Here is a 24,479-nt window from a genome sequence, read left to right on the forward strand (position 1 = left end):
CAGGCTGGTTTTGGTTTATTTTTTACAATTTACTTGTAAAGACACTGAAGTTCAGGGAGAGCAAGTAATTCATCACACCAGTAAGAAAGAAGGCTTTAAATCAAGCACCTGTGTAATTCCCAAAGCTGTATATTCTTTTTCACTATTCCAAGGTTCCTCATCTGGCTCCCTCTTCCTCTCTTCATGTCTGTGGAATTGGGAAAAATACTCCGTCATTTTTCCTTGAATTGCTTCTCCTGTCTGTTGCTTCATTGTTTTGTCTGCTCTCCAGTGGGGAAGATCTGCCTCAGAAAGTCTCAGGAAAGGCAGGCTGGCTCTGGTGTCCTTCTGAGACGTCCTCACTCTTCTATATCCCTAAGAAAGCTGGCACTTCTATGAAATTTTTCTACTTAGTACCGCCTCTCTTATCATAGAGAGCTTTCAGACTTTGTATATCATCTTCAGGTCTCTTTCTCTGGACATTGGTCAGGGGTATTCCTTGTAAGCAAATAAAACAACTTTTGATTGAATCAGAAGGGGATTCTTAAGTAGCGGAGGAGCTGGGAATTAGGAGGCATGCAAAGTGCCCAGAGTCAGGGCAGAATCAGGCTTGGAAGATAAAAATAAAGGAGGTTCAGTGGCTCCCAGGGCTGCAGCCACAGCCCTGCCGTTGACCTGGTCCACTGGGGATGCCACTGTACCCCACTGGAGGTATGGTGCCATCACTGCAGCCTGTCATACGCCTGCCACCTCTGTGGGCTTTGCTGTCAGTGCTTCTCAAGGCTAGGCCCTGCCCCCCCCCTTCATCTGTCCTTGTTTATTTTTATTTTTTATTTTTTATTTATTTATGATAGGCACACAGTGAGAGAGAGAGAGAGAGAGAGAGAGGCAGAGACATAGGCAGAGGGAGAAGCAGGCTCCATGCACCAGGAGCCCAACGTGGGATTCGATCCTGGGTCTCCAGGATCACGCCCTGGGCCAAAGGCAGGCGCTAAACCGCTGCGCCACCCAGGGATCCCTCTGTCCTTGTTTATACTCAGGGGTCACTTCTCATCTGATGTAATGGCTCACTAACTTAGATCTGCATTCCAGACATCTTCCCCTGTGTGCTAAATCAGGAGTTGGCAAAGTTTGGCCTCACAGTGTTATTAGAACAGAGCCTTGTCTGAGGCTGTGTTTGTGCTGAATGAGAGTTCAGTGGTTGCAGCAGAGACTGTATGGCCTGCAAAGCCACACTTTTATTTACTGTTTGATCCTTTACAGAAAAAGCTAGCTGACCCTTCTCCATATGTTCTCCTGAATGTTTGTAGATCATCTAGGACTTGGACATCTAATGGGAATTAGATGTTTCCCCATACATGATCTTCCAACTACAGTGAACACCACCCTCCATACAGTCACAAACCAGAAGCCTTGATGCTTTCTGTGCTTCACATCAGACTCGGGAGCAGCTTCTGTGGACGCTATGTCCCGAGGGTTCCTGGGTTACCTTCTTCTGCCTCAACCATTCTGTCTGGGTCCAAGCCACTGCCGCCTATTACAGGGCTTCTTGGCTGGGCCACCTGCACCCACTCTTGCTTCCATTTCAATCCATTCTCCATGCTGATGCCAGAGCGGGTTTTTCAAAATGAAAATTTGATCAGGTTATCCACTTGCTTCAAACAGTGCTCTCAGAATAAAGAACAAGAGTCCTCAGAATGGCCTGCCCATGTTAGGTGACTGTACACCATCCTCCCCTCCAGCCCCTCTGTGTGCCACACTCCCCATCTGCATGTTAGTCCTTCTGACGGGCTTCTCTTTCTATTGCTAGAACAGTCCAGAACCCGTGAATGTAGGCAACATTTTTGTTGTTGTTGTTTTTAAAGATTTTATTTATTTGAGAGAGAGAGAGAGAGCACAAGCAGGGCAAAGGGAGAGGGAGAAGCAGACTCCCCGCTGAGCAGGGACCCTCCCCCCTCCCCATGCAGGGCTCAGTCCCAGGACCCTGACATCACAACCCAAGCTGAAGGCAGATGCTTAACCGACAGAGCCACCCAGGCACCCAAGGCAACAGTGTTTTAATATTTCACGATTCTATGTGGTGTGGTCCTGGCTGGGCAGTTTTTCTCCACATGTGCCTGCCGGGGCTTGGGCTTCCACAATTGTCACCTCTGCTGCTGTAGTGGGAAGAGCTGTGGTGGCCAGGCCTTGCTCTCCGTGCATGTGACCAGCAGGGTGGCTGGGCCTCTTTCTGTGGTGGCTCAGGATTACCAGAATGAGCATTCTAGGAAGATGTGTCATGGTGTGCATGTGCTTCCCCAGCCTCTGGTTGCATCCTGCTGGCTGATGTCTCATGGGCCAAAGCAGATGGTGTGCCCAAACCTTGCAAGGTGGAAGGGGCCTGCAGTTAGGGCATGAACATGGAGAAGCTGGGGTCACTGGAGGCCACAGATGCAACGGTGTCACTCTGACCCTTTCTGATCTTTCATAGACATCATGTGTCCTCTGGCTCTCAGGCCACTTGCACCTACCATTCCCTCTACCTGAAATGGCCTTTTTCTTCTTCCTCTGTAGAACTGTTTTTCTTCCTTTAAATCTCAGTCCACACGTCCTTTGTATCATTTCTTAAAGGAACAGTGGTTTGGATCCCCTTATTAGAGGTTTTTGTAGCATGTAAAGAGTGCTTGTTATAACTGGAATATTAATGTATTGTGTGATTTTTGTCCTTCCCCACTAGACTAAGTTCTTTGAAGGCAGGAACCCTATCTAATTGTTTTCCCTGATGTCTGGTACATAGAAGACATTCAGTAACTGAATTAATCCTCTGATCTGCTTTGGGAGCAGTCTCTGGACAATGCTGTCTGATACCCCCCAGTCTAACTGAAGTCCATCAGTTTATCGTCACCAGAGATGTGTTCTTCTGATCCCCGTTTTGGGGAAAGTCTCTGCCACCCAGTTGAACACCTACATAGTTTTTCGTCCTTGGCTCTAAAGTTGTCTGCAAGGTCCCATGTAACTTTGGACCTTGTCTCTGCCTGCAACCCCTCCCCCCACCTCCTCCCACCCTCTTCCCTCACTACCCACCTCTTCCTGTCCCTTCCCCTCTGCCACACCACCTCTGCCTTCCCATCCAACATCCCTGACCTTGTTCTCACCTGTGCTCTTTCCTTCCCGCTCCCTGGGCCGCCTGCGCCTCTTGTGAGTGCACCCTTGGCTGTACCACTTACTTCACAGTTAAGTTAGTTCCTGCCTGTGGTGTCTGTGAGTTGTGTTGGGGTATGGTTCCAGGAAGTTACTTCCCTTGTTTGCCTTTCACCCCAGATCGCGGCCCAGGCTGTGGGTCACGTCCTGCCTCACGTACTGCCTCTCCTTTGGCCCCTGTAAGTCTTGAGTGACTGTTTCATTTATCTGATTTTTTTTTCAGGGTGAAGAAAACCTTAAAACAAGCATTTGTACATTTTTATCAGTTTTGTCACATTTGGACATCATCACTCAGAATATTCCAGAAAAGGTGAGGTTAAATGGGTAGAAGAGTTTAGACCTATCAAAAAAGAATTGTATGTGTTTGTACTAATTTTTTAAAATGTAGAGTATTTCTTGTGATTTTTGCCACTTCTTCTCTTCCCTCCGACTGCTCACCTGCTGTACATACATACTTAGATACAAATAGACAGGCAGGTGCTACCCACTTGCACACATATTCAGTGAGGTTTGTATGCCTGAGCACATACTAAATCTGTAGACAAATTGATGGGCAATTTCTAGTGACAGATTTTTAATTTTATACAAGTATTTACAAAGATTATTTAAGTAAGACTTCCTTTATTGCATTTAATGTTCTTTGACTTAGTTCTTGAACACATGCTTGTGCAAAAGATTCTTATGGTCAGAGTATTACAAGCTGTTGGGTAATTGAAGGCTGATGTGCTGTGGGTCATTGTTTGTAGTGTGAGGCCAGTTCTTTCCTTTCTCAGGCTTTGAGCAATTTCCCTTGTGGTTTACCCCACAGACAAATAGAGATTGTAGCTAATTCTGGTTAATAGCTTCTGCAAAGTTGTTAAGAATTCAGGAAACAGAGCTGTGACCTCTAGGAGAAACCTGAATATGTGGGACAAGAAGTGTTGTTTGATGTTGGAAGCAAAAGAAAAGTACAGGGGAGAAGAGGTTTCCTAGAATTTCGCAAAGTGTTCTTGTCTTTAAACAGTGAACAAAGTTTAGTTGTTAACCTATTTCATTAATTCTAAGACCCGAGATCTTTTCCCCACCACAATTTGGCTCTTAAAATCCTGAGATTGCCAGTGTCTTACAGAGCCTGTCAGCCAGATGGCAGTGTGTGAGTTATAGTTCCCTGAAAACTTGTGTTCACAGCTTCTGGTGAAATCAGGCAAGCTCTAGCGTCAGGTAACATCATGTGTTACTTTACTGTCTTAATTATGTGCAGGAAAGAGGCTTGCGTGTCATCTACCAAGAGAGGTAGGGTGGACAAGGAACTGTCTTCAAGAACCATTCAGATGAGTTCTGAAAATGAATTCATCTTAGAAGATGCTCCTGCTAGACCTGGAATAAATAGCAGGTTATTATTTATTTACTTATGAGAGGGAGACAGAGCTGGGGAGGTGGAGGTGAGGCAGAGGGGGAGGATGAGAGAGAATCCCAAGCAGGCTCCGTGCTCTGCGCAGAGCCCCGGCACAGAGCTTGATCTCCCGACCCCGAGATCATGACCTGAGCCGAAATCAAGACTTGGACACTCAATCAACTGAGCCCCCCGGGTGCCCCAATAACAGATGATTTTTCCATTCAGCCCTATTTGTATTCACTGTATATTACATATTTTAGATTTATTATTTATTTTCAAAGCATCCAAAAGAAGGAATACTGATTAGTGGAACAGAATAATCTCAATTTCAACATCTTCTGAAAACAACAACAACAACAAATGGAGATACCGAAGTCAAGAGCAGACTTAGTTTACTGTGTTCATCTGTGTCCAGGTCCTTCACAGTGTCTGTTGTAAAGTCCCTTTTCCCTTGTTACCTGAAAAATGTGTTTTTGTTAAAGACTTCCTGGAAACAGTCAAGACTGTTCAAAAGTCAAGACTTTTCATTTTCCTCAAAGTATGGAAATAGTTGCACTTAACCTGGCACAGGTCTGTGCTGAGTAGTTGGGATTCAAAACTTAGTGTCAGGACAGAAGTCAGAACACTAAATGTTTTATGAAATTGAAAGCAGAAGGGAAAAAACAATCTTCTTTAGCATGCTCCTGGCTCCTCTTTAGCATGTGTCATACAGTTCCAGTGTCTAAACCTTGTCAGCAATTACAAGATGGTGTCACTGGTGTTCAAGTCCTGAACAGTATTTATCTCAGTCTTGCCCAAGGTAGTACTAGCACATCTGAGTATAGGATTCATGAAAGGATTCTATTCCCTGTTGAGGATTGTACTGGATTTTTTTTAAAGATTTTATTTATTTGAGAGCACAAGCAGGGGAAGCAGCAGAGGGAGAGGGAGAGGCAGACTCCCCACTGACCAGGGAGCCCGATGTGGAGCTTGATCTCAGGACTCTAGGATCATGACCTGAGCCGAAGGCAGATACTTAACTGACTGAGCCACCCAGGTGCCCCCAGATCATGGTTTCTAATACCATTCTCTCATAAAAAGAACCAGGGCTTCTTGGAGAAACAGCTGGTTCTAGAACTGGGGCAGAAAATATACACAGTTAATAGAAAAGAAGAGCTTTACACACAGGGACATGCACAGGGACCTGCACAGGGCCACAGGAGCCACTGAGAGACCTCTCAGTAGCTACAGCTGAAACAAATAACATAATAAAGTAATAGTGGATTACAACCCAAAGTATAAAATAAATAATGCATGAGTTTATTCTGATACAAGTGAATACTGAATAAACAAATGGAGGGCAGCATGGGTGGCTCAGTGGTTTAGCGCCACCTTCAGCCCAGGGCATGATCCTGTAGACCTAGGATCGAGTCCCATGTCAGGCTCCCTGCATGCAGCCTGCTTGTGTCTCTGCTTCTCTCTCTCTCTCTCTCTCTCTCTCTCTCTGTCTCTCATGAATAAATAAATAAAATTTTAAAAAATAAAACAAAAAATAAAAAATAAAAAAACATAATAAAAAAACAAAAAACAAAAGCCTCTGGTGCAGAATTCCAAATAATTTATGTGGCCACTGGCCTCAAGGAGGGGGCACATAATCAATCCGCCAGTCCTTAAGTGTGAGCTGCCCTAGTGATGGCCTTCCAAAGAATAGAGTCTGGAAGGGGAAGAGTGTCCTTCCTGTGGGGGTGCCCACAGCAGTGGTTAAGTCATAGCGTAGTGTGTGCCCCTGCTGGCATGTGATGGAGATGGCCTCTGTGGTTTCCCTCTCCAATGCCATAACCCCAGGCTAGTCGTGGGAGAGACACCACCTGGATCCCAGCTGACCTGGCCACTGCTCAGAACTGACAAGGTCATCAGAATAAGCAAAGTTTTTGAAATTGTCACAGCCAAGAGGAGAGTGAGGAGACACGATAACTGGAGGTAACGTCATGTCCTGGATGGAGGAGGAACAGGACAAGAACCTTATTAGTAAAGACTAAGGAAGGCTGAATAAAGAGAGGATTAAGGTTCTGGGAGAGCGGGGGGAAATTTGAAGGGGAAGGCAGACGTTTGGACTTGATTCCTTCAGTTTTCTTCTGATGTAAAGTGGGCACACCTCCTGATACCTCAAGGGGAGGCATGTAGGATCAGTGAGTGCTGCAGTTAGTGTGGCTGGAGGGGTTGGGGGACCACGGAAGAACTGAGTGCTCCATTGCCCCTGCTGAAGATAAAGAGAGCCGTGGGTCAGGATTTACCACACCTTCTTTTTTTAGATTTTATTATTTAGGAAAGAGAGCGTGACCTGGGGCAGGGAGAAGCAGACCTCCCCCTGGGCAGGGAGCCTTATGTGGGGCTCCATCCCAGGACCTGGGATTATGACCTGAGCTGAAGGCAGATGCTTAACTGACTGAGCCACCCAGGTGCTCCCAAAAACCTCTTGAAAACATTCTGTAGCGGGAGCGTCAGGTAGTTTGCACTTGCATAGGATTCAGAAGGCAGAAGCGGGCCTCTGCTGACGAGTAGAGTCATGGAGGTATTTGTTTTCTCTGGAACAGTGTTAGCTGGGGTCTAGTGTCCTGGCCCTGTGAACGCGGAAAAGCAGAATACAGCTCATTGCTCTGCTTGTGTGAATCGCAGTAGGCCTGTGTGGCTGAGGGTCTGCACGTAGTAGCTGCAGCTTCCGTGGAAGAGAGAGGTGGTCGCCTGGCTCAGTGGCGTAGCTCCCAGTCACTTATCTGAGAGCTGAGAATCCATTTCTTCAGCGCTTCCAGTGATTCTGTGATAAAGCCATTTCTGCCAGACTAGCTGCCAGATTCTGTGTCAGCAGCTAAACTGGGACAGATTAAATTCCATGTAGTTTTTACAACACTGCGCCAGTTGTATAAAAGGTGGCTGTGGAGAGAGGAGTGTGGGTAGGAGATGGCGTAGTGATAAAAGGACAACGGGAGGGTTCCGTGAGCATTGGAACTGTCTGGTTTCGTGACAGTGATGGTGGCTGTGCAAATGCTGTGCTGTGATCTGTTAAATGTTAGCAGGAGGGGAGACTGGACAATTCACAGTACAGCATCAGTTCTGCAGTGAACTCAGGAACATTTCAGTGGGGAGAGGAGGAGTAGCTGTGGCCCACAAGCTTTGGAGCCTCGTCTGGACTGAAGCCATGGAAGCAAATGCAGCTTGACAATACCAGGAAGCTGGGCACAGAGCCCAGAACAGTGCCAGCATTGAAGGGACCGGAGAGGAAAGGAGTGAGAAGGAACGCAGCAGGATGAGGGGGCAGCCTTAGGAATGGGGTGTCCTAAAGGTCATAGGAAGAGCTCTTTTCAAGGAGAGAAAGGCCAAGAGTGTTCAGTACTCCGGAAAAATCAAGAAAGGTGGGCTTTATCCATAGTGTCCAGCAGGGAGGCTACAATTGGGACCAGTTTCATGAAGAATACAGAAGGGAACAGGAGTGCTGGGATGTGGATGGAGCGTAGGGTCTTTGGGTCAGAAGTTGGAATACCTGATGTTAAGGTTTTAGAAGGAAGAACAGTTACAGGGTCTGTGACAAGGCCTGGGCTCTGGCATAGGCAGAGGACAGAAGGCCGTGACTATTTCTGTGATGGCAGAGAAGTGTTGAGGAATAAAATGGGTGCAGACTCTTGGGACTTAAGAGGATCCCAGAGAAAAGTCAGTGAGGGTTTGGAGACCATCTTGGGAAGACCGCTCCAAAACCTCAGTGGAAAGATGTAGAAGGATGGGGAGAACAGTGTAAGCTGCTCAGAGGAGAGGAAGCACTTATTCCTTGGGGAGAAGGCATTGACCTTGGAGATGCATGTGCAGTGCAGGTAGTTGGCCACAGGCCCCGTTGGAGGGGTACTTGGGAGCAGTCACCCCTCTCCTCCCTCTGGTATTTGTCCTGTGCCTTTCATGTGTCCTGGTGAGTTGCCCCAGGTCTTAGGAATTCTGCAGTGAACAAAACCATCCCACCGCCAGCCATTCTTCTGGTGGGGGCACAGATGACAAATAGTCATTATACTGTCAGATGGTGATAACAGGTTTTGAAGAAAATGCAGAACGGGTTAGAGATGGGGTGTCTGGGCAGGACGGCCGTTTCAGGAGGTAGGTTCAGGAGAGACCTTTCCCAAGGAGGTGATCCTGAAAGCAGTAAGTGAGCAAGCCACACGCAGGTCCAAGGGACTTTCCAGGCCAAGGGAACAGCAGGTGAGGGCCGCAGGCTGGAAGTCAGAGTGCTGGTCATGGAATAAGGTCAGGGGGTGCTGGGGAATAGGAGAAATCAGGAGTTTGGGTTTGGATGTTTGGGACAGCTGTCCTTTTACTAACACTATCTGATTTGCATCATCTTCACACCAGTCCTCTGATGTCCTCTGATGTGTAGCTCGTGGATGGTAAGGCCCACTTGTGACGCTGTGCATCTTATAAACAATGTACACAGCCCTGGCAGTCCGTAGCTAATGCTCTCGGTAGTATTTATGTGTAAGTACTTACAGGGATGCTTTGTAAAATTGTAAGGTACTATAAAAGGTTAGTAATCAATAATTAACATTCCCTTTGGATAACATTCCCTGTTTTTTAATTTTTAAGTTCTTTTCTCATGTCCTGGATAACTTTAAATTCTTTTAAATTCTTTATAAATTCTTTTCACGTGTCCTCGATAACTTGTCTTGGTTTTCAACTTCTAAAATACGAGTAAATACTTAATTATGTATCCTTTGGAAGTTGCCACTTTCCTTTGCCACCCCTGACATTTCTCTTTATCTTCCTTCAGCTGAGTAAATCCCTCTTTTCAGTACTGCATTTCCTGATTTCTGAGGTATGCATCTGGTTCAGCCTCCCTTGCCTCTCTCGTTGACAGTTGTCCTGTAGCCTTCGTGCCGGGCCCCACCTGCCTCATTACTGCGCTTAACTTTGCTCTGTGTACACACGGTTCAGGTTGCTCATCATGCAGGGATGGTCGTAGGTAGATTACAGTTGTGTGTGTGTGTTCATGTGTTTCCCAGGCTTGTCCATAGGATGCAGACAGCTCAGTGGCCTTGATAAATGTTGATCATGTTTTGAATCAAGGACTGAAAGGATCATTTCTGTCCGTATTCTGTCCTTCTTGAAGAAGTTTTCGAGATTAAAGCATGCTGTGGCCGTGCTAGCATATCAGTGAAGTCTTTTGTGATCACAGTTGTTTTTAGGACTCTTTGCTAGGTGCAGCTCCAGGAACACATACAGATGAGCCATTTGGTACGAGCATCAGGGTAGCCCCTGATATTTTATTAAAAGTTTCAGCCCATCTGGTTTCCACATGAATCTGTGTCACTTCCTTTGCCTTCCACTGTCTATGGAATTGTGTGGTTTGAAAGTCAGGGCCTGTCACTGCCTGAGATCCCAGGCTGTGAAGATGGAACAGTCTGTGAATTCACAGGAAAAGACTACAGGGAAGTGTAAACTTTTATTATTTTTCTTCCTACTTAATTTTCCTGCCACCACTCCATGCCTGTCCAGGTCCAAGAGCATCATTAGGCAAACAGTTGTTCACACTGAAAACAGAATTATATGAGAACCTTGCTTTGGTAGCACTTCAGAGTGCTCCAGAAGTGGGGCCCTCAGGGAACATTCCTGACTTCTTCAGCCCGGGGTGAGGTGGTAAGTGTAAGTGGAGGGGCTGCTGTTAACACATTGTGGTTGCATAGTGATTAGCATGAGGCTCTCTGTCTACATTAGCCCAGGTGCTGGAGTGTGGGGAAAGTGTACTGCAGCTGCCTCGTCCATGGAAACTACAGAGCTGAGAGGATCTCTTTTCCTTGAGGAAATCACTAATGCCAGCATACCTAATGTGTCTAAGAAGGAAGGAGGAACCCTGCTAAGGCACATCCAGTGAAATAAGCAGGACTGTGCAGCATTTTTATCTTCTGTGCCTACTGTGTGTGGTCACACTGTCAGGGGTGGAATGGTCCATGTGTACATTTGAAGGATTTTTTTCCCCTTTCTTTCCAGAAACCAATTCTGAAGCAAGCCCTTATTATCGTCCTGCAGTGGTGTTTTAATCACAATTTTAGTATTCGACTGTATGCCTTAGTGGCTCTTAAGAAGATCTGGAGCATGTGTAAGACACTGAACATGGAAGAATTTGATGCTTTGACTTCTGTTATTGAATCCAGTCTTAATGAAGTGGAAAACATGCCTGGAGCAGGGTAAGCAAACCTCATGCCCTTTGCTTTACTTCCAGTAGAGCACACAGAGAGATGTAGAGGTGCCAAAGAGGTGCCTCAGCTTCGTTTGCTTCTCATTATTCCATTGTGTGCAGACATCAGAGCTCAGACAAGGCAAAGAGTAAGCACTGCACTATTTGATGTGTGGTTTTATGACAGTTCTATTTGCTGTCAGCCCCATCTCGACCTTTCTTTGCTTTCTTAGTTTTGGTCCTTTGTTTTATAAATAATCTTTTACATGCCTTTAGATATTTGTCTTCAGTAGAGCTGAATGTTATTATCCAATGTTGTCCAAGAAGCTCCAAGAAGCAGAATGATCTGGCCTCTCACTTGTACTAATTAAAAATGAAAGCTTTTTTCTTTGTCTTTTCTTAGAGATTGTCTTTATTTCCCAAACAAAATCCTGCACAGATGCTCACAATCAAGCAGATAAGGTGCTGCTGCTGTGGACGGAGCAGGGGAGAGCTATGTGGCTCAGCAGGCGTCTAGGCTCCTTCTCCCACATGCAGCCCTGGTTAAAACTCACCACACAGAGGCAGGCAGGAGTCTCCCAAGCGTTGCCTGGTGGCTGAATTTTTTCCCCCACTCTAAAAGCACAAGTTTTTATAAACAAACAGATAAAGGTTGGAAGCAGCATATTAAGCATATGAAATAGTGTTTGGAAAACCAGTAACATACAGAAGGTCTTTGCTTGACCATCAAGTGTACAGATGGTGTAAATAAGACTGTGAGTCATTACGAAGCTTCATGTGAGGCCAGGACTTCCATGGCCACAAACTACCTTCTAGCCCCTCTGTCTGTTTTACTCAGCACATTGGTTAAGAGGCATTTAGGTCATTGAGTGGGTAAAGGAGGTTTTGGCAGTTTAGGAGGAGGATACTCAATTCAGATATAACTACTAAAATATAATTACGTGAGATAGAGAAAACTGGAGAAGAGAGTTAGGTGGGGACAAAGGACAGGTTATAGGGGAAAGACAAAAGCCAAAGGGAGGGGGCTAGACACCTCTGATAGGTTGTGCACAGTTGGGTATATAGAAAGCTGCCTCAAATTCTGGTCCCAACTAGTAATTAAAATTAGTAGTTCACCATAGCAATGCCTAGTATTCCCACCTTTCCAGGTATGTTCTGACAGCTAGAATTCCTGATATTTTTTAGGCAAGCCCAAACGTCCCATTTCTCCTTAGTGGGTGTTTACCCACTGCATCCCCTTAGTGGAAGGAAGTTTGAGGGAACTAAATAGAGTTTTACATGCAAATAGGCATTTGCCAGTTTAGAGTTTTCTCTAAGATGAAATCATGATTTATTGTTCAGTGTTGTGATGTTCCTTGGTAGCTGTGTTTTGATTTCTTTTTTTTTTTTTTTTTAAGATTTATTTACTCATTCATTCAGAGAGAGTGAAGAGAGAGGCAGAGACGCAGGCGGAGGGAGAAGCAGGCTCCATGCAGGAAGTCCGATGTGGGACTCGATCCCGGGTCTCCAGGATCACACCCCAGGCTGCAGGCGGCGCTAAACCGCTGCGCCACCGGGGCTACCCTGTGTTTTGATTTCTAAAAACAATTGGTTCAGCTCTTTTTTTTTATTAAGCAGTAAAACACCCTTTTATAAAATAACTTACTCTTTTTAAAATCCTAGTACTGGGTATGAGATAGAACCCATAAAAATAAAGGGCCCTGGGCTCTGGACCATGTCTGCTCTTCAAGTACACAGCAGAATCGTTTTGTGCAGGCTGAGTTCTGAGGCGTCAGCCATGGGCCTGGTAGATTCCCCGACGTCATGTGGCTCACTCTAAGTGGAGAAGTAAAGATTATGATGAGAACGTGCACACTTTAGGCTGGGTGAGCTAGGGAGGGCTTTTCTGAGCAACACAATACGTGTGTTACAACATAGGGGATGGGCAGGAGCTAGGCAGATGACAAGTGGGGCACAGTGAGTCCTGGGCATGTGAGGCTGTGCTCAGAGCCCGGGGAAGGGGTGGCCTGGCCCCAGAGCAGTGAGTGCAGGCAGGGCAGCGGCCAGCTCCTGTTGAGGTAATTGTTGAAACTCAAGAGTGACCTCGCCTGGTTTGCTTTTGCCATTTTTTAAAGTATGAAGAAAAAATAAAGTATGAAGAAGAGAGCAGAGGCAGGCAGTAGAAAATGGGAGGAGATCGTGTGTTAGATTATTTGGGGGCAGAGAAATACCAGGTTTGAGGTAAGTTAAATGAGAGCTTAAAAGCCCCTGCTGGATTTTGTTGAGAGCCTGTCAGTAGCCTTGTTGGCGGGCCCACACCAAATTCAAGTGGGTTAGGGGCTGGGACAGTGTGTTATCTGTTCAGTCCAGTGATAGTCTCAGAGCTGTCTATTATTCATTTCTTTTCTTGACTATTTCAATTACTTCATGTCTTTAATTAAAAAAAAATAATGGATGATGAAGAAAGTAAAACACAGCCATGTGGTGTAGATAATTCTCTCCGAAAACTCCTCTGTGAAATGTCACAGGAAGAACAGTTGTGGTGGATGTACAGTCAGAGGAGGGCTTTTATTTTATTTTTGGTAGCATTCATTGTTTTTCAATTAAGGATTAAGACTTTATAGCCCGTTCAAATCACATTTGTTTGGTTGAGGAATGCTGGTACAGTTTGGCTCTGTGTTGTGGATCTTCAGAATCGAAGTGTTCACTGCCAGACGGAGACTTGAAGACTCCAACCCAAATTAATTTCTCTTTTTCTTTTTCTTTCTCTTTTCTTTTCTTCTTTCTTTCTCTTTACTTATTTGAGAGAGAGAGAGAGTGAGAGGGCAAGAGAGAAAGAGAACATGAGCAGGAGCAGAGGGAGAGGGAGAAGCAGCCTCTCCCCAGGCAGGGAGCCCAATGTGGGGCTCAATCTCAGGATGCTGGGACCATGACCTGAACCGAAGGCAGATGCTCGTCGACTGAGCCACCTAGGCTCCCCACCCACCCCTCATACTGTATGTTTCACCCTTAGGAATGCCAAGAAGAACTGGCAACGCATCCAAGAGCATTTCTTTTTTGCAACGTTTCACCCACTTCAAGATTACTGTCTGGAGGTGAGCGGAGAGTGTCATTTGTAAACTATTGAGTATGTCTTTAATCCTGGCCTGCCCTTCTGCCACTGTTCTCGGAGGGTTATAATTAGGTAAATTTCATATCACCCCCAAGTTGTACAGTTCTAAGTTTAATTTTGTTCCTTCATGCAGATGACTTGCAGTTCACTCAAGCAGTGAAAATTGGCTAGTCATTGTCACTTTCTGTTCCTCAGGCAGTGTCTGGCTTGTAAACCCTGGAAGGGGGAATATTTAACTCTAAACAGAAATCTGTTCTGACATTAAAAGGAAATGAGTAAGAACATTTGTGCAGGTGAGATTTTGTTGTAATGAAGCCCATTCTTAATGAAAAAGCAGAGAGATCTGTCCTTTTGTTACTTCTGGTGTCTGGATTCTGGGTGACTGGAATCATACCACATGAGACATCACCTCCATCTATCCGAGTGTGTTATATAATTTTAGGAACCATAAATATGTTTATTACCATTCGCATGTGAATTAATATATAAATTATTAAAATGTGTATGAATTGTATCACTTTCTCCCTTTTTCAACCATAAATGTAATTAATGTTCTGCCTTTGAATTTAAAACATGTGACCTAGGACTTTTCCACAGGAACTTTAGCTGCTGTGCAAATGCAGTTTGGGGGGTCGGTTACTCATAAACTAGCCTTTTAAAAAATAGCAATCTATATATTGTGAGATACTCACTACAGAATATTAATGCACTTTGTTGGGCATTTGTGCACTTCTGTTGCTTCACTGCAAAAATATAGGATTTTTCAAGTATTTTAACATGTTCTTCAGCCCCAGAATGCTTTCTTTGGTGCCTTCCTGAAGGACTTGTCATAGTTCTCTAGTGTTAAGTCAGCCCTTTCTGTTCTGTTGTCCAGCAGGAGTAAGTCCCTTCTTCCCACTTCCCTTGCACTCTGTCCCTGACGCCTTCCTGTCCTCCCTTCTCCTCTGTTAATGATATGAGCCGTAGGTGTATGTATGTGTAACATGTTGGCTCAAAGGACTCGGCCTCTTTCTGCATTTGGACTGTACTTGGTTCCTAGACAGTAAACACTGTGTGGCAATCGTCACACCCATTTACATTGCACAAATAGTGCCAGTGTGAAGAGAGCCATTATTGCTTCCAAAAACCATTATGAAGACTTGTGTGTTGTCACATTTATTTTCAGTTTTAAATTGCCTGTTACTTGTGCTTCTGTATGTGCCTTTTCACCTTGGATGACTTTCTGGTTCTGTTTCTTTCAGTAGGTTAAGAAAAGGCCAGGAGGATTGCTTATGTAATGGCAGTAATTACCAGGTCCAGTGGTGTCACGCTGTGCAGCTCACACACACCTCGATGTGCTCTTTTAACCCGGTTTTATCCTCGTTTTACAAATGAAGAGGTTGAAGCCAAGAAAGGCTGAGTGGCTGTTTGAATCACAGCTAATACACAGTCAAGACAAAGTTCAGATTCCAAATTTGTCTAATGGTAGCAAGAGGAAAGATTTGGCATCAAAATAGCTTGAACTTGATCGCTTACAGAGGTGTTCGATTATCAACAAATAGCACTTACCTAAATGTTGCCCAACATTAATATTGATTAATCCTAAAATACTTTTTGCTTTTATTAAGAGCACAGTAGTTTATTACATTCAGTGAGAAATACCCAAGTGGACGATCTGCCTGCCTCAAGAATTTCCTCAATTAATCCCCTGATTGCTTAGAGAAGATGAGAAATATGTATAGATATAGTTGCTACAAGATATAAATGAAAGTATGTAATATAATCATTGTGATAGTTTGGGAGAATACATCAATCACAGTAAATAAGTTGTATCTTAAACATGTTACCATGTATTTTTTTGTTATTTTTTAAGGGAAAAACATTCAGATTTTACAATTCTCTTTTCAGACCATATTTTACATCTTTCCACGCCTTTCAGGCCTGGTTGAAGATGAATGGATCGCCATTGGTAAATTCACCAGATTCACAGATATCCCTTTGGATGCAGGATTTCAATGGTACCTTTCTCCAACTCACCTTTGTGAACTAAAACCAGGTGACTGGGCTCAGCAGGACATAGGTACACTTTTCTTTTTCTCCGTCTGTTTGTCTTGATTAGCCTGAGTCGTTTCAGTTACTGAGAACTGGGAGTTGATACTTCCCTTCACTGATGTGGTGAACTCTGCTCCTCCACTTAGAGAAAAGACCGTGGAAAAAATGTGGTATAACTTTGGGACTTCTAATTGGTTGGCTTCACTATAACAAGCCAAAGAGAGCCTGATCTGCTTTATTCTATAAAGCTTAGTAGCTTCTCTTTTCTTTGAAATATTATTAACTAATATTCACTACTCTTCCATCATATATTAATGTAAAAATACAGATTTTAAAAAGGGTCAGATTATGAAATCTCATTTCTTGGCCCATTTAGGAATAAAGCAGAACTCTGGTTTCTCATCAGTTGTGGGTCTGGTTGGACCTCACTCATCTGTTGGACCTCCTCCTCCTGTTTCTCCACCCCTCCGTTATGCTTACTGCTTCCCTTTAGCTTTCCTAAGGATCCATGTTCCCTTCTATGGCTCACCTCCTCCCCATCCCCACAGTCCAGTTATGCCCAGAAAAGCCAAGGACCAAGTCTCCCACCCGTTTTTGAAACCACAGCTCATGTTAATGGTGGTGTAGTGGTCATCTACCATCACTCTCACCGCTGTCACTCCTTTGGTCCTCGTTCTGGCTCTCTCTGACCCAGAACCACCGAGGATTCTTTCAGAAAATCAGAAATGGTCTTGGTCTCCGTCACAGAGCCTGAGTGGGTATTCTCTTATCATACCTGCCCTTTATGAGACCTTAACTTGCTAGCTTCTGGCTATCCTGATTTTCTTCTTCAGTCTGACTCTTCTCACTCCTCTTTGTCCTCTACATTTGTAGTTCCCTAAAACTATAATGTTTTCAAGAATCCTTGGACAACTTGTGCAAAGTACAGATACTTAGATTTTAATTTTAATTCAGTATGTCTGGAAGAGAGTTCTGGGAAAGTGCATTTTTTAAATCAAACACTCTAGATGGTTCACTAATACATTTTAAGACATAATCACCTTAGATTTATTTATTCTTTCAACAAAGACTTACTGATTGCTTCATGTAAACTAGCATTAGGCCAAGTCCATGTCCTTGTACAGCTTACATTCATTCCTGCATAAGTAGTAGCATGAAAACAAATGAAGCAGGGTAGAGATAGTGACCAAGAATCAAAGAGACCTTTCTCAGGAGCTGACATGGAGTAGAGACCCATGTGAAGTGAGAGCAGTTGAGCAGAGATCTGGAGAAAGAGCTTTCCCAAAACAGGACATCAAACAGGGAGATTTGGGGGCAAAGATGGTGACAAAAGCTATTTCATCAGTGTGGTGAGGACATCAGGCTGCGCAGAGACAGAGCAGAGAAAGACAACATATGTGGGCAGCTGGTTTGCCCTGGGCCACGTAGCGGAACAGAGAAGCCAGGTGTCACTTGGGTGGGGAACAGGCTAAGGGGAAGTCTCTGTTTTGTTTGGTGTGTGGTACTGAGAAGGGTGTTGCAATGCGGTTTTTATACCAAGACTTTAGTGTTAGCATCCTCTGAATGTTTTCACTGGCCTGATTTCCTTATTCTGCATTTTTATTAATTTCCCCAACTCGAGACGACTACCTATATAATGTAATCTCTAATCTTTATCCCTGCCTAGCCTCTTTCCTGAGCCTGCTGGACATTTGCACCCAGATATGCCATACTCTTTAAATTCAACATATTCAAATTGGATTTCCCTTTCTGCCCACGCTTGCCTCCTCCCTAAACCTGTTAATGAGGCGCCTCGGTCATCACAGAAGTCATTCTGTTCCCTCATACCGCATAGATCCATCACCAAATCGTGGTGATTCTGTCTCCTGGATCAGGCTGCTTCTGCTGTTGCCTTGACTTGATTTAGACGGTCTTTTGTCTTTGCCTGGACTGGTCCAAAGGCCCCAACTTGTCCTCCACCTCACTTTTAAGAGGCTTTTCCCTAAAGCACAGAACTAGTACTGTTCTCTCCCTTCATAAAACCCTTTAATGACTCCTATCTGTAGAGTCAGTTCTTCATCATTATATACAAGTTTTGTATTATCTTTTTATGGTCTGAGCCATCGTGTTTCATCCGTGGCTGTGAGTTATACCAAAGTTCTGCTGCTGCCTGGGTCACTCCTGCATCCTGCGCTCGTGCACATACTGTTTCCAGTCTGCACTGCCCTTCCTGAGCTGTTTGCAGACTCCTCCCTGAGCCTTCCTGGGTCTTTCTCTCTGCCCTTCCCACCCTCCCTCAGACCTTACATATCCTCACACTGGTACCGTGTTCTAGTGTTTGCATGTCTCTTCCATCCCGGTAAACTAAGTGCCCCTTGATGGCTCAGTCAACAGATTGGAGTAGAGCAGTTGAGGAAGAGCCTGGAAGGACAGTCTCAGTCCTGGGCTGCAGCTCAGAACCCTGCATTAGACAGGTTACTAACATTCTGTGTTCATGTTGCATTGGCTAAGAGATCATTGCTTCTGAGGCTTCATTTTAGGAAAGTTCCCCCAAGTATTTGTAAAATAATTTAGGATAACGACTGTGTATATTTATTTTCAGGAATATATTATTGTTTGTAAGATATACCATTATTTTATGGACCTTGAAGAAAAAAATGCCAAAATCATACCAAACTAGGATAGCTTCTGGATTCAAAGATCCTTCCCAATTTTGGATATGCTAAAATGTAGACAAGTGCATCTTTTATTTTCATCAAATATAGTATATTGGTTGTTGGAGTTGGATTTGAAAATTTAAAATTACTGTTGAAAATGGCAGTTGTACCTGAATCTAAGTAAAATTTTTAGTTAATAAATCTCATTCTAAACTATTATTTTTAAACTCTTAAATGTGTGTGTGTGTGTGTGTGTGTGTGTATATATAACAAAGAGATTTTTATATATGGGACTATTTCCTTTTCCTTCCCAGGCTCTCACTCAGGAGAAGCAGATAGCCAATCAGAATGGACTGATGTTCAGAAGAAGATTATCCCCTGGAAAAACAGTGCTCCAGATTTAGATCTGGAGGTAGTATTTCAGGATCGTGTTGCCAGACTTGGAAAGTCAATTAGCAGACTGATTGTAGTGGCCTCGCTCATTGATAAGCCAACTAATTTAGGAGGTAAAATTATAGTTTGCCAGAGGGCTTGCTTGAAATCTTTTGCTCCTGAAGTTTTCTATTCAGTCCAGTACCACTGTGCCCATTTTCCATATGTAACCCTCCTTGGGAGCTTCAGAGGGATATGGCCCAAATGAGCTCAGCGGTGGCCTGGACTGTCCTCTGCAGGGCTATGCCGGACCTGCGAGGTGTTTGGGGCCTCGGCGCTCATCGTGGACAGCCTGCAGTGCGTCAGAGACAAACAGTTCCAGAGCCTCAGTGTTTCAGCAGAACAGTGGCTTCCTTTAGTAGAGGTGGGTGGAAAGTAATTCATTATTAAAACGTTTATTTTCCCAAATTTTTGTAATTCGCTGCCTTCCAGTATCCATCCTTTTATGGGTACTACATCTGTCCAGCTTTAATAGCTTAAAATAATACTCAGCAAAATATACCTCCCTCTATCCTCTCATTCCTTTTATTATCTTTCACATTGTTGTATTTTTAGAATTCTTTTCTTTAATATTGTCCTGTTGCAACTCAGGAATGCTTTTTATAAATGTATTTGATATTGGGGGAGTTTAAGAGTATTATTCTTTTCCCTTTTAAAAAGACTTAGTTTCATAAAAGTTATTTTGAAACTCTGGTTGTACTCCAAGCAAAGCTGTAAATGAATAATTTATTATTCTCCTCTTTTTATACTCATTTTAAGGTGAAACCACCTCAGCTCATCGATTTTCTGCAACAGAAAAAAGCAGAAGGTTACACTGTCATTGGCGTGGAGCAGACTGCCAAAAGTGTGGACCTGACGCAATACAGCTTTCCGGAGAGATCTCTGCTCTTGTTAGGGTAAGAAGATTCATTTGGAGTCTCAGTGTAGAAAATGCTTTCAAAAATTTTACAATTCACCGTGACTCCTGACCTTTAGCCACATCAGGAGTTTTGACTTACATTTATGGAAAGATCTCTAGTTTTTGTTTTATTTCACCTGTTTGGGATGGTCACATGAACTTTAAATCAACCCACAAATCTGTTACTTATTTCCCTGGTGCCACAGACTTTACTTCATTTTGTTAATCTGACTCTTCAGTGACATTCAGGATATCTGAGGAAAAAAAAAACTTATTACAAGAAAACTAACCTTTCTTCTTCCATTTTTCATCATCAGAAATGAACGTGAGGGAATTCCAGCAAATCTGATCCAGGAATTGGATGTTTGTGTGGAAATTCCTCAGCAGGGCATTATCCGCTCACTTAACGTCCATGTGAGTGGGGCTCTCCTGATTTGGGAATATACCAGACAGCAGCTGCTTAGGCATGAGGACACCGAGTCATGAACTTTGTGCCTTATCTGAGATGAATTATTGGTGCTCTTGAAACATTTTTTTAAAAACTATGTGTACTAATGAAATTGATTATAAAATTTACTAGGATAATTTGTATTTTTTTCTTACCAACATAATGCCAAAACTTTTTCATGTGCCTTAAATATATCACTATATGTTGTCTCCTTGAATAAATATTTTTAGCTAAATTGCATTGCTTTGTTAATAAAATATTTTAAGTAACTGGAAATAAAACAATGTATTTTAAGAAAAGAACTCCTTTCATAGAAACTGGTATTGTCAGAAACGCGGACTGTGATGGCAGTAAGGAGAATTACAGCAGCTGTTACCTTTGAACACCATACCTTTCCATCTTCAGGAGGCACAGTGGGGTAGATGGAAAAGTCCTGTGTGGAAGGGAGTCATTAGCCTCTGTTCGCTGCTTTATATGTGCTTAATCCAGGGAGGAAACACGCTTGGCAAGATGTTAAGGCAGCTTCCCTATAGAATTCATAATGGTCAGGTAATAGGTTTTAATTTCCTCTTAGAGCCATGAAATAGGCCATTATCGTTCATATCATTCAAAGTTTTGGAAAATTTTCATATACTGCCTTTGTTTAGAGTTCAGATAATGGTTAGAAATAGTCTGTATTGTGACAAATGTCCACATCGACGCAAAGACAGTGAATTATTCTTGCACATCATCACCAAGAGTAAGAGAGGAGCCCAGGAAGTCTGATTTACTGTTTCTGTTCTTCTGAGGGTGTTTTTGATATTGAGATTACTTTAAAATTTAATGGTGACCATTTATTACCATCCAGCAATGAATTTCAATCATGTCTGGGACCTTTTTAGTAATATTTAAATCTCAGAATCTGTTACCAGCATATATATTTTTTTTTCTTCTGTAGGTTTATTAAAATAATTTGGGTTTGACAGAAGAGTTGCAAAGATAGTACATAGTTTGCATATGGCCTTCACCCAGATGCCTCTATTAGGGTCTTACAGAATTGTGGACACTTACCCAAACTAGGAAATTAACATTGGTAATGGTGCTGTTCACTAAACTGCAGTCTACAGATCTGACCTATCTTGAGATTTCTTATTTTCCCACTAACGTCCCTTCTCTGTTTCAGGACACTGCATCACATTAGGTGGTCCGGTCTCCTTAGTCTCTTGCAATCTCTGCCAGAATTTCCATCTTTCATGGTCTTCCCTGACTTTGACACTTTTGAGTCAGGTATTTTGTGAACGTCTCATGATTTGGGTTTGTCTACTGTTTGTTTTCTCATGGTCAGACTGAGGTTTGGGGTTTTTAGAAGGACCCCCTGGTGATCACATTTCAGCATGACGTACTCCCCTGGTCATTTGTCAAGGCAGTATTTGCCATGTTCTTCTCAATGAAGTTGCTATTTCTTAGTTTCCATGCTTTGTTAGAAGCCAGGTCACTAAGCCTAGCCTACACTCACAGGTAAAAAATAAACTTCACCTCTTGGAAGGAGGAGTATGAAAGACTGGGGGTAGTTGTTGAAAGTACAGTAATTAAGAAGTATTGTGAGAGACAGACTTGGAAGCTTGCTGATCAACTTTTTCCTGATTGTGTTGCCAACTCATTCTAGTACTCGTCCATGGGTGCTCCCTGCAGTGTTCTCACGGTGATAATTGGTGTTTCCCTCATTTCTTCTACATTTAGGGCTCTGGATCCTTCTGTAAGGAATACTAGTCCCAGATTCAGTCATTTGTTCAGATCAGTGTGGATGGTTGGATCTTGTGTCCTTTCGACCTGTTTCCATTCTTCTAATTCTTTTTTTTTTTTTTCTTTTAGAACTTCTTACTCTCTGGTAGTATACAGTGCTCCAGGCACTTTCATTTTCTGCCCCCCAGTTCTAGAATCCAATAGTTCTCCAAGGAGCGCTGGTTGCTAGATGTGCTTGCTGCTGCTGGAGCATTGAGAAGCAGGCCTTCTCGGTGGATGGAGCTAGGGAATCTAGGTGTCTACAACCCATGTGCGCACAAGTGTAATGTCTAGATGTGAATATGAATGTGAATTCTTAGCTCCACAAGGTTAATCCTGACATTCATTTATTTTTAACTGCTTTTTCTGACTTAAACACACTCCTCGTTAGTGTACTTTGAGAGTTGCTGAACCAGAACTCTGTTAAATTTCAGAGTTAAAAAAAAAAATTAGCAGAGTTTGTAAGTTCTTTTGGTCTGTAGCCTTATAGGATCCTGTCAGAACACTGTTTTTCAAAGTTATTTAGATCAGCTTCATTCTTAATCCACCTCCCGTGAGTTCATGTCCTGTATTTATAATATAATTCTATTCATTTATCACAGTCTACATTCTAAATGAGAATCCCTCCAAAATCCTGGTTGATCTTACTTTAATATACATGCAATCATAATCACTCTTGAGTGTGTACAGTTCTTTGGGTTTTGATGAGTGCATAGTCGCAAATCCACCACCAGTGACATAAAGACCATTTAAACACCTAAAAATTCCTTGGTGTGACCCCCTCATAGTTGATCCTTTAACCCATTCCCAACCACTGATCTGTTTTCTGTACTTATTTTGGCTTTTCCAAAATCCTGTAAATGAAGCATATACTACATCACCTTTTGGGTCTGGCTTCTTACAGAAAGTATAGAAGGTTCATCCATGTTGCTACACGATACACATTCCCTTTTTATTGCTGAGTAGTCTATTGTTAGATGTAGCTGTTTTTTCCACTCCTCTGTTGTAGGAATCTGGGTTGTTTCCAGTCTTTGGCAATTATATATAGTGAAGCTGCTATAGACATAGGTTTTGTTTTCAGTTCCTTTGGTAGAATACCTAGGAGTATGATTGCTGGGTCATAAGGTAAGCATTAAGTTTAACTTTATAAGAAATTCCAAACTGTTTTCCAAAGGGGTTTTATTGTTTTTCATTCCCACCAGTGAAAATAAGTTTCTGTTGCTCTGTAGCCCTATCAGCACTTGGTACCATCAGCTTTTTAAATTATTCTGATAAGTGGGTAGTGATAGAGCATCCTGGTTTTAATTTGCATTACTCTACTAATATGGAGGATCTTTTCCTAATATATTAGTTATTATTCAGTACTATGAATAGACATATGACAATATTCACGTAATTTGTCCATTTTTTAAAGCCTGGGTGATTTCCTTTTAAGAGTTTTAAGAATTCTTTATTGGATACAAGGTCTTTATGACATCTGACTTATAAATATTTTCTCCCAGTCTGTAATTTATCTTTTTCTTAACAGAATCTTTTACAGAGAAAACATTTTTAGTTTTTATAAAGTTCAGCTTTTATAAAACTTTTTTTTCCCGTGGACTGTGTTTTTGATATTGTGATCTGAAACTTATTATTTTCAAATCTAAAATGCAGAATTCCTCTCTGTTTTCTTCTAGAAGTTTTATATTTTGCATTTAGGGCTATAATCCATTTTGAGTTTGTTTTTAATAAGGTGTGAGGTGTGTTAAGGTTCATTTTGTCTCATATGGATGTGTACTTGCCAGCACCATTTGTTGAAAAGATGATTCTTTCTCCACTGAGTTACCTTTGTTCAAACTCAGCCAACTCTATTCATGTGTATATTTCTGAACTCTCTTTTCTGTTCTACTAAATTAGGGATCAATCCTTTGCCAATACCATAGTTTTGATTACCTTTAGAATAAGCCTTGAAATCACGTAATATGAATCATCTAAGTCTGTTCTTTTCAAAACTGTTTTGGCTATTTCAGTCCTTTGCCTTTCCATGCAAGTTTTAGAGTCAGCTTGTCAATAGTGTCTACACAAAAAAAAAGCTTGCTGGGATTTTGATCAGGATTCTGTTGAACAAATTGGGAGAATTTAACATTATATTAAGAATAGTTTTCCAGTCCTTGACTACAGTGTATCTAATTAGATCTTCTCTGACTTTAAGTATTTTGTGCTTTAATAGTTCTCAGATTAGGTCCTATACATAGATTTATACCAAGTATTCCTTTTATTTTTTTTTAAGTGCCACTATAAACGGTACATTTTTTATCTTATGTTCCAATTATTACATTCTGGTTTATAGGAATAGGTTTCTTTTGTATGCTGACCTTGTTTCTTGCCATCTAAGGTTCACTTAGTTCTAGGAACTTCTCAGTTTTGTTTTTTAAGTTCTTATTTATTCATGAGACACAGACAGATACATAGGCAGAGGGAG

General features: G+C 42.7%; 1 protein-coding gene across 6 annotated transcripts in view; it reads left to right on the forward strand.

Moving 5' to 3' along the window:
• The window catches only part of TARBP1 (TAR (HIV-1) RNA binding protein 1), an 81,881-nt gene extending 61,389 nt beyond the window's left edge, over positions 1-20,492 (forward strand). For 4 of the 6 annotated variants that reach the window (XM_025448457.3, XM_025448458.3, XM_049108915.1 and 1 more), the window contains 8 exons: positions 3,383-3,469; positions 10,535-10,731; positions 13,714-13,795; positions 15,700-15,871; positions 18,794-18,985; positions 19,151-19,275; positions 19,671-19,807; positions 20,127-20,492. In XM_025448457.3, coding sequence (XP_025304242.3) covers positions 3,383-3,469; positions 10,535-10,731; positions 13,714-13,795; positions 15,700-15,871; positions 18,794-18,985; positions 19,151-19,275; positions 19,671-19,807; positions 20,127-20,295 — 1,161 coding nt within the window. In that variant the 3' untranslated portion in view covers positions 20,296-20,492. Of the gene's footprint in view, positions 1-3,382; positions 3,470-10,534; positions 10,732-13,713; positions 13,885-14,007; positions 14,106-15,699; positions 15,872-18,793; positions 18,986-19,150; positions 19,276-19,670; positions 19,808-20,126 lie in introns of those variants that run through there. The other 2 variants (XR_003137191.3, XR_003137190.3) reach the window with 2 other exon arrangements.
• Positions 20,493-24,479: the final 3,987 nt, after the last annotated feature.

This window comes from Canis lupus, chromosome 4 (genome assembly GCF_003254725.2).
Source record: "Canis lupus dingo isolate Sandy chromosome 4, ASM325472v2, whole genome shotgun sequence".
Classification (NCBI taxonomy): Eukaryota; Metazoa; Chordata; class Mammalia; order Carnivora; family Canidae; genus Canis; species Canis lupus.